This window comes from Branchiostoma belcheri, unplaced genomic scaffold (genome assembly GCF_001625305.1).
Source record: "Branchiostoma belcheri isolate BF01 breed outbred unplaced genomic scaffold, Haploidv18h27 scaffold39, whole genome shotgun sequence".
In the NCBI taxonomy this organism is placed as follows: Eukaryota; Metazoa; Chordata; class Leptocardii; order Amphioxiformes; family Branchiostomatidae; genus Branchiostoma; species Branchiostoma belcheri.
Window position 1 is genome coordinate 2,115,771 of NW_017804009.1, and position 10,546 is coordinate 2,126,316.

General features: G+C 38.4%; 1 protein-coding gene across 1 annotated transcript; it reads left to right on the forward strand.

The window, feature by feature from the left end:
- Positions 1-346: 346 nt before the first annotated feature.
- On the forward strand, positions 347-9,110 carry LOC109476719 (rheacalcin-1-like). The gene is made up of 5 exons (XM_019777722.1): positions 347-448; positions 3,709-3,800; positions 6,469-6,644; positions 8,894-9,057; positions 9,097-9,110. Exons 1-5 carry the CDS (start codon positions 397-399, stop codon positions 9,108-9,110), a joined length of 498 nt encoding a protein of 165 aa, XP_019633281.1. The 5' UTR covers positions 347-396.
- Positions 9,111-10,546: the final 1,436 nt, after the last annotated feature.

Here is a 10,546-nt window from a genome sequence, read left to right on the forward strand (position 1 = left end):
GAGTGAAGTGAGGAAAGTGGTGTAAAGTGTCTTTCCCAAGGGCACAAGATCGGTGACATGGGCAGGGTTCCAACCCGCGACCTCTCGGGTGTGAGCCGACTGCACCACACGACCCCACAGGTTGTAGGGTGGCGAACAAGTCACTCCCAACAAGATTTCTGTACGGGAATTAGAGGGGAAACATTACACTTCCAGGTCAACAGGTGTTAGATGTGCCTTACGTGAAGATCTTGTTAAACTGTCAATCATTTCGAAACCTCGTTGCGTGTTGCTATGGCCGGTATAATCATATAACGTTACGTATATAAACTATATCCAGCACAAGCAGAGAAGACTTGGGGCAGTCTCGCGAGTGTTTACAGTTGTTCCTAAAATCTTAAGAAGTGACCAAGGAACATGTGGTGTCTTCGGATTCTCGTCGGGTTTCTCGTGGTTACCTTCAATTTTGGTAAGGCAGCTAATTTTTGCTTGGTCCATAACAAACATCCTATGCATTTCATCACAATCATTTGTACTATCTTTATTATACATTTTTGTCGCTTTCGGTTGTACCTAGTATAGTAGCGCGTTTGGACCCTGCCTCTGGCCCAAGAGGTTGGGAGTTCGAATCCCAACTGTTGTCGCTCATCTGACAAGCACGCTACTGGAAAGAGTCGAAGTCTCTAGGACGGGACGTTAAGCCGTGGTCCACCGTTTGTTTGTCGAAAAGAGCTAGGGGAATTTCCCCGGTACAACGAACCTGTAAATACTGTACATAGCGTCTGTCTTCTCTGTTTACTATGTCCTAGAATTGTCAACGACCTCTTTTTGTTTCATTAGTTTCTTCATTAGGCCACATCGACTTACATGTAATTGTATGGATGGCATTGATTTTTGTCTGTTGTCAAAAAAAAAAGATCACGTCATCAGAGGCTCTGGCCTGGCTCTAGGCCTGGGTAGTCCATGATAGTTAGTAACAATGCAGAGCCGGTGGTAACTCTAGATGATGACACCCAGGCTACCGAAGCTCCACGACTCAAGAACTTAGTACATACACACAGTGCAGATGCATAATTCCGCAAAAAAGTCAGCATGTGCCGGCTTGTCGTATACGTCGCTATGTACTGCCGCAAATTCACAATACCAGCTTTGCATTCCTGTGGTTTAGTAGCATTTTTATTTTTGGCCCGAATTTTCTTATTCGCCCGCTTAAGTCGGTGTGGCCTTAGTGTAACATAAATTTCACACTGTTCTTCCTAGAGTCCGAAAGGGTGGTGATGGTGATGTTAATCACCGTGTGGCCACATGTGGCCAACAGGAGACGGAGGGTTTGCCAAGTCCCCGTACAGGTGCACGTGATTTGTAGTGAAGTGCCAACTTCTAGATTATAGGATTTACACCATCGCACACTGGGGCATGCCCCTACTCTTTTTTGAAACATGTGGTGGGATCTTTTACGTATATGGAGTGTGGCTCTCCCAAAACACGGTACCTCGATTTAAAAGTCCTATCCGAGGGACGTCCCTAACCGAAGCTAGGTACTAGGTATTTTTATGTGCTATAAAATTTTTTTCTATTCTAAAAAAAATTCCTCCCGTGACTTTGTCAGTAAACATCTTCTACAAGTTCTCCTAAATTTTTTGGGACTTCGGCACAAATTTGTAAAAGTAATAACGGAAGTCTTAAGTAAGACTGTCTGGGGGTCCAAATGGACCCCAGCCATGTATTTGCACTTTCCTACACACGAAATTGTTCGCATGTCCTCAATATGTCTTCAAGGAAGCATTATTGCTTTAATATTAGGCAGTTTGCCATGTTCATGCCTGCAGGCCTCATCCTATTATTGCATAAATTATGATAATGAGCTGGAAATTTTTAACACTTAATCATGTCAAAGTAAACGTCTTAATATGTTTAACCGATATATGTGCAAAGGTCACTGAAAGGATGCAAAAAGGAATATAAATTTGATGGGGTCCATTTGGAACCCGTTCGGGCATTAACGTCACAAAAAAGTTCGGGTGTTTGAGGGTTAAAATGTTATGAGTAGTGATAGTGGGGAGGTTTTGCACACGGTGGTAAATAACTACGCCACACGATGCCGCCATTTACGTTTGTGCTAGGAAAAAAATGTTGTGTTTCCTGTTTCAGTCCTGAAAAAAAAAGGTCGGTAGGTAGGGATTATCTTTTTTTTTCTTTCTTTTTTGTATTAGACTTTTGCGATCTCTAGTGATCAAACTTATACAATACAGTTTATCAAAGTAAAAGTTACCTGAGGACACTTGTAGTTTCAATGTCAGTATGTTAGAAAACCGATTGTACAACGTTTCCTCACTCAGGTGTCAAATCATGGGGCTAGAAAAGGTTGATCAGCTCGAAAAATTGCATAGGGGTCCACCCAGAAAAAGGCTTGGGTCGGCAGAAAAAAAAGATAGGGTAGGCAGTTGTTTCTAGGGTCGGTCGGGAAACAGCAAAAACATTTTTTTCATGTTCACAATGTACGTGCACACAACTTCACCGTCCAAATTCCTTGTTCGAAATCTTTTACAGTGACAGTTTCCCTCCCCGTACGGCCAAGCTTTGGAATTCCCTCCCTGACAAGTGTTTCCCACCAACTTACAATCTACAGGCTTTCAAATCAAACGTTCACCGCCATCTCTTGACATAGCCATGTTTCTCTAATATTTCTAGTTCAATGCCGAGAAGTGGTCGTATAGGCCTTGCATTGAACTACCCCGTTAAAAAATGATAATGATGAAAGACCTTTATTGTACATTTGTGCTCTAACAAGCTAAGAACAGGTCATGGATAAACAGGGAAAAGAATACAGCAATGACACTTACATACTATATATACTAATGTGATCTACTATTTACAGGTTCAACTTCTTCTCGCTTCTTGACGCAGTTAAAGATGTACGAACATATTGAGCTAATGATACATGGTTTGTCAAGTTTCATGAGGAATTCGAATTTTTCTATTCTATCTAAATGCCTAAAGCTTGGGAACTTATCTATTAGGCCATGTTGATGTGATTATATGGATGACATCCTCTGGGAACCCCAAAACTGATGCGCGCGTGCGAATAAAAAAAAGTTTTGCAAAAAAAAAAGTTGCTTTCATTATGAAATCTGCGTGGTCATAAAGGTTGAAAAAATGACACAGAGTATGGTTTGGTGAATAATCTACTCTTTAAATTCATTTCTCTTTACATTTTCGTCTTTTTTGTTTGATTTTGGCATTTTGCGACATTGGTATCATTTTTGAATATTCTTTTTGCAACTTACGGTATATATTTGCTCATTTTGCAACTGTTTTGTACGATTTACAGTATGGTTGAAAACTTTTTTTTTTTTGGAAACGGCCGAATATTCATGCGCGCGCGGATGTCATCCATATAATCAAATCAACATGGCTTTACATAAGTATAGAGGGAATCCCTCTCATTTCTATATAATGTGCAGTCAACTACAAAATGGCATTCATCTTCAATATTATCTAGATTACAAAATTGGCAGATCCTTTGCTCTAGAGGAATGCGGTTGTGTCTGCCTTTTTCTATGTGGAGTTTGTGTGAACTTATCCGGAGTTTTGTGATGACTGTTCTGTGTCGAATGTTTGTAATTCTCAGATATTTTTCCTCGTGGTAAGTATTTTTTAGTAATCTGTATGTTCGTAAATGTGCTATAGTGAGTTGAGTTTTCAGGAACTGTGCCCTCTCCTATCCAGGTGGTACTTTAGCGTGTGAGAGCGGGTGGACAGAGTACCGAGGGGCCTGCTTCAAACTCTTCAATGAGGAAGTCACACTGGCGTTTGCGGTGGTAAGGCGAAATAACTTTTTTTATTTACTTATTACCTACATGAAAATGTAGGTATTTTTTTCGGACTGTCTGTGTGTCTGTCTGAGTGTCTGTCTGTGTTTCCGCATACTTGTGGTCAGCATAACTTCAGAACGCCTTTATGGATTGTGATGATATTTGGTATGTTCGTAGTTATTAGAAAGGCAAAGGTCAAGGTCAAATATGGACCTCCTGGTGGATGACCTTGGTACTCCAGCAGAACGTCCGGTTTGTCCTCAACATGCTATATGGTCTTTACTTTTCGGTGAAAGATAGATTTTCCTGTCAGGAACAAGCGGTGTGAGTTTGCTCCCCTAGCAGCTTGTTCTGTGACTGCAGGGGAGTTTCGAATGAAATCTTTAAAAGCGGAAAATCAAGAAAGAAATGACGAGTTTTCATGATTTTAGGTATGTAGATAGCAGAAGAACTTTATTGCACGACAATTGCACATGGTACAATAGCTTAGACAGAGATGTACACAATTGAATGTAAATTATGTAAATGCGACACAATTGGAATAATTAATGAGGAAATTCTAAAAAAAAAAACATCATTGTACATTATAGGCTTTGATACATGTACATGTAATGTATGCAATCCCTGGCACGCTGAACATTAACAGAGACAAATTATGCAAATAAACAGCTAATTTGCATAATTAATACAAAAATGCTATGATCTCTTAAAGGGAGATGAAGGACATTTCATACTTGTGACATGTGCATGTCTATATCTTCTTTTTCCATGGCTATATTTGAAACTTACTTGACACGGTCGTCCAAGGTAACTTCATTGTAAGGCCACAGCAAGTAATTTTCATGGATGACATCAGCGCGCGCATTAATTTCGCCTGATTTTGGAAAAAAAAAACAGGAAATTTTGTTGCCTCTGACAGTGGTCAACATGCTGAAAATGGGCAAAGATGTCTGTTGCCATGCCAGAACGTGGATGGCAGAAAACTATGAAGAGAGGAGACAAGAAAAGACTCTGATTTAATATTTTGTTTCTTACTTTATTGCAGTGATATTTGATGCTGGCTGTGTATATGTGTCGTTCCTACTGAATCAAAACCATTTGTACAATGTTTGAGTCAAAATTTTGAAATGTAGGAACCTTGTTTTTTCGGCCCGCCTTGTTTTTTTTTCGCCCGCTCGCATTAGATTTGGAGTCTGCGGAGGATGTCATCCATAAAATTTCCTTGCTGTGGTCTAACTTCAAAAGGCTTGTGTCTGATTCGATTTATGGACAAGTTTGGGATAAAATTAAAACCAGCACGCCAGGTACTTCTATCTATGACCTGAGGCAGTTATGTATCTAAGGCCATGTTGATTTGATTATATGGATGACATCCTCTGGGAACCTCAAAACTGATGCGAACATGCGAATAAAAAAGTTTGGCAAAAAATGTTGCCTTGAGTTCATTTTGAAATCTAACATCCGTGTCCATAATATCACCAGGGTCCATAATATCGCCACCTTGAGAAAAAGTGTGCCTAAAGATATTTTTACTGCAACATACCCTAGGTATGTACATTTGAGGTGTGCAGCAATGCATACCAAAAGTATGTTGCAGTAAAAATATCTTTAAGGACACTGTTTCTCAAGGTGGCGATATTATGGACCCTGGTGATATTATGGACACTGATGTTACGTGGTCATGAATGTAGAACAAATGCCTAACACACAGAGTATGTTAGATTTCAAAATGAGTATGGTATGGTGAATAATCCTTTTAATTTCTTCACATTTTCTTCTTTTCTTTTGGAATTGAGTTTGGCATTTTACGACATTACATCGTTTTCCAGTATTTTTTTGCAATTTACGGTACTATATTTGCCCAGTTTACAGCTGCTTTGTACGATTTAACAGTTATGGAAAAATTTTGTTTTAAAAACGGAGGAAAATTCATGTGTGCGCGGATGTCATTCATATAAACAAATCAATATGGCCTAAAAGTTATATAAAAAATGTGTATCCATAAATAATTTTATCAGGTTGGTAAACGAATGAATAGCAAAGTTCTTTGATCACATCCATTTATTTTTCACGAGCCGACGTTTCGATGACCGTCTGTCATCTTCATCAGGGCAATTCTGACTGGTTTACTGTGCACTGACGCTAGATGTTACTTGGTGCATAGTGCACTAAGGGTGTTACATGGTTCACAGTACACTTTTACTGTAAGTGTCATCGAAACGTCGGCTCGTGAAAAATAAATGGTTGTGATCTTTGCTAAGGCCATGTTGATTTGATTATATGGATGACATCCTCCGGGAGCCCCAAAACTGATGCGCGCGTGCGAATAAAAAAAAAGTTTTGCAAAAAAAAAAGTTGTTTTCATGAAATCCACGTGGTCATGAGGGTTGAACAAATGGGACAGAATATGGTTTGGCGAATAATCTAATCTTCAAGTTCATTTTCTTACAATTTCGTCTTTTTTCGTTTGATTTTGGCATTCTACGACATTGGAATAGTTTGTACTTATTTTTTTGTAACTTACGGTATATTTTTGCTCATTTTGCAACTGTTTTGTACGATTTACAGTATGGTTGAAAACTTTTTTTTTTGGAAACGGCCGAAAATTCATGCGCGCGTGGATGTCATCCATATAATCAAATCAACATGGCCTAATCAATGTGTATCCATACAGGATGCTTGCCGTACTTCTCTCATGCCTGAAACAACAGATACAACCATAGTGAAGCCGAAGACCCGCGGTATCCAGGCCTTGCTGAACGGGATGATGATCGGACATCCGGAGGACGACTTCTGGTTGAGCATGCTGAACGTGAATGCCAATGGTTGGGCATACCTGGATGCTGCAGTGTAAGGATGCTTTTTATTAATCTATTAGAGCACAGGCATGGAGTGCTCTTCACTCATTACATAAGATTTGGAAAGCGCCCATTAGAAAACAAACTAAGATCAAAGTGTTTAAGGCATGTTTTGAAACAATTCTTTTGTATGGGTCAGAATCATGGGTCATGAATATGTCGCATTCTAGAAAACTAAACGGAACATACACGAAGATGTTGCGAGTGGTTTTCAATACACCATGGTGGAAACACACTACTAATGAACAGTTATACGGTTCGCTACCAAATGTAACTTCAGTAGTCAAATGTCGACGACTAAGCTTGGCCGGTCATGTAGTACGTAGTGAAGAACCAGCCAGTAGGCTTCTACTCTGGAACCCTGATACCTGTAAGAGAAGAGTTGGCCGCCCAAACATAACAGTTAAGAAACTTATTGAAACTGAAACTGGCTTGGAGGGACATGAACTTTTCTCAGTGATGTATGACAGACAGTTGTGGCGAGCTAACTTTGTATGCTCCACCTCTACGGAGGATGAATGATGATGATGATGATGAGAGCACATAAAAGAAAATACAAGACGCACTCAAGTTACATCTATATAAGCGCCGCCATCGAACATAAAATAATTAACAAAGATAATACTAAATAAAAATACAACAGAAATATAGACAAAGAAAGAATACAAAGCAGGCACATTGGGGACAAATTAGACATCATAATATTAATAATATTGGCCATTGGAACATACTGCACACATCCGAAAATAGCTTTGAAAAACATAGCGTGCAACTTGTTGACTAGCTGATCCCATTCCTGCACCGTGGTAAGGGAGAAAGATGTAAACAAAAACTTATCATAGTGAACTTAAAATTCTAGCAAAAACATATTCTAAGAGGCAACCTAATTGTCAGCAATTCTGTAAGTTTTCATCCAGATATGTTGCAGTTTAAAGGAAATATGGCAGTTTTTCTGAGAGAAATGCTGCATTTTGGACTTTTCTACGCTCTGTTGCATTTCAATGGATGAATGCTTTTCTTACAGTCATTCAGTAAAGGCCAAATGCCCCGCCACGAGGTGAGATAATCCCCGATCAGGTGCGTTGACAACTGAATAAACCACCGAGTGAGCGTAGTGAACAAGGTGTTTTTTTATGGTGATGATAATGACCAGAGATTATCCCACCATAAACACCGAAGATAAGGCGGGGCATTAACGTTATTATCATAAAACTTATCCAACTGACACGGTTAGTTGACATAAATTCCTTTATAACATAATGACATAAATCCTTTATTACTGTATGAATACATTTCAATACATTACGAAGATTGTTTTAAGTGTACTTTCTTTACAAAATGCAGTATTGCAACAAATCATTTTACATGGGGGTGTCAAAAATTATGTACAGTCTTTTTCTGTTTAAATTTCATTAATATCTGGGACTACTGTTAGTGTCCTTTCCCATGTATAATGGTACGGTCCTAAAAGCGGTCGGCTATTCTAATAACCGACCACTTTTGATGTTACGACCTGATAACCAATGGGAAATGGAACCTTCTGATTGGCCTTCTGGTTATATGATAATACGTTAAAATTCTGTTAGTATTCGCTGTTGTCTTAAATAAGACTTCTTAAAGGGATCGAATGCAATTTTAGGGAGGAAAAACAAAAATATATTTTATATTCTGGATGAGGAAGTTTGTCTGATATTGGCATTTAATGCCTTTTCTTAGTACATTGTTGTCATGTTTGAAATAGCTCAAACAAGCTACTTGAGGCGTCTTTTATTTTTTGGCTAGGCCATGTTGATTTGATTATATGGATGACATCCGCGCGCGCATGAATTTTCGGCCGTTTAAAAAAAACAAAGTTTTCAACCATACTGTAAATCGTACAAAACAGTTGCAAAATGAGCAAAAATATACCGTAAGTTACAAAAAAACCATACCAATGTCGTAAAATGCCAAAATCAAACGAAAAAAAGACGAAATTGTAAAGACATGAACTTGAAGACTAGATTATTCGCAAAACCATATTCTGTCCCATTTGTTCAACCCTCATGACCACGTAGATTTCATAATGAAAACAACTTTTTTTTGCAAAACTCTTTTTTTATTCGCACGCGCGCATCAATTTTGGGGTTCCCGGAGGATGTCATCCATATAATCAAATCAACATGGCCCTACTTGTGTTTCATGACGATATTCTAGACTTTATGTGAATATGATAGAAGCCCTCTTATTCGACCTTGAACACAGGGTAAATGACTGTGATTGGACGAACTGGGGCCCGGCGTCCAATGGCGAGGCCAGTTCCAGCGACGGGGATTGGGGAGAACAGTGCGCCAAAATGACCGGCTCTACAGGTTGGGCGTGGGATGACGCCGGCTGTACAAGTCAGGGAAAATACATCTGTCAATCTGGTAGGGCTGTTTGTTTGTTTGTTTGTTTATTTTTTTAAGGAATCTCCAATTAGTGACACCACTACTCTTCCTGGAGTCCTCATGTAAAATACAAGACACACATTATAAAATACAAACATCATATCATTAACTACTATTTACATCAATTTCTCATTACTATAAAAGAAAAACTTAGCATTACATACAAAAGTTAGTCTAAATATTTATTTGCTGAATTTTGAAGAGTTAAGTACACCTTAAACATTAATCAATTACATCATCAATATTACATTGTACACGTTAAAGGCATCCAATTCGATTTCAGGGTAGCAAAACTGGAAATATTCTGAATAAGGCAATCTTTGTGATATTGACACATACTGCTTCACATTAGCACATTTGAGTCAGCATTTCATACTTTGGGCTTTTAAAACAAGCCCCAAGATGAGTCCTTTATTTTCTGGGTGGTACCCTAAAAATCAGCCCAGCTCCCTTCCAACAACATTTTCCGTCAGAATTTTGGGTATTTTTGCTCAATGAGGATCAATATACATTGGCATAGTGTGGTTTCAACTCAGTGTGTAGGTAAATGGCTAGAATATTGGCTTTAAAAATCCACGTCTCAAAGCCCTTCAAACTGCATTGGATGCCTTTAACCAAAAATTTCATGTTGAAGTGTTGCTAGCCACAGCAGGTGAATTACCCATTGTAAGGCCATGTTGATTTGATTATATGGATGACCTTCACGCGGGCATGCATTTTCTTCCGTTTTCCAAAAATAGTTTTCGACAATACTGTAAATAGTGAACGCAGCTGCAAAATGAGCAAATATATGCCGTAAATTGCAACAAAAAATATTGGAAAATCATACCCATGTCGTATGCCAAAACCAATTCAAAAGAAAAAGAAGAAAATATGAAGAAATGAAAATAAAGAGTATATTATACCCATACCATCTGTGTATTTAGCCATTTGTTCAACCTTCATGACCACATAGATTCCATGGTAAGGCAACGTTTTTGTCCAAATTTTTTTTCGCACGCTCGCATCAGTTCAAAGGTTCACAGGGGATGTCAGCCATATAATCAAATCAACATGGCCTAACGCTAGGCAGGGTGCTCTTACATGATGTAAATAAATGATTGAATGAATCATCTTAATTGTACATTTATGCTCTTAAAAGTCACGTATAAAGGTCACTATGCAAAATTTACAAAGATATTTTAGCATATACTGCTATCATGAAAGTTCATCTGTGTTGGTAGTTACATGTTTAAAGTTAAAACTTTTGGTCCAACACAAAAAGTTCTCTCCACTACTACCTACCAGTTAAACTACTTTGTGCAATTTAAACTTCTTGTCGCTTCTTTAAATAGTTTGCTGTAGATTTGTGAACATATTGAGCTCATAAAACACGTCAAATTGTCTAATTCCATGATAAATATTGTTTTAGGTTATATCTAATTTGAAACAGGGAAACTTATCTTGTATATAAATATACATGCATTTC

What these genes read in the sequence shown, in the direction of transcription:
- LOC109476719 (XM_019777722.1), top strand. Translation starts at nt 397, where the DNA reads ATGTGGTGTCTTCGGATTCTCGTCGGGTTTCTCGTGGTTACCTTCAAT. An exon ending in TCACACTGGCGTTTGCGGTG is followed by an intron (nt 3,801 to 6,468) that starts GTAAGGCGAAAT and finishes GTATCCATACAG; the next exon opens with GATGCTTGCCGTACTTCTCT. An exon ending in GCATACCTGGATGCTGCAGT is followed by an intron (nt 6,645 to 8,893) that starts GTAAGGATGCTT and finishes CCTTGAACACAG; the next exon opens with GGTAAATGACTGTGATTGGA.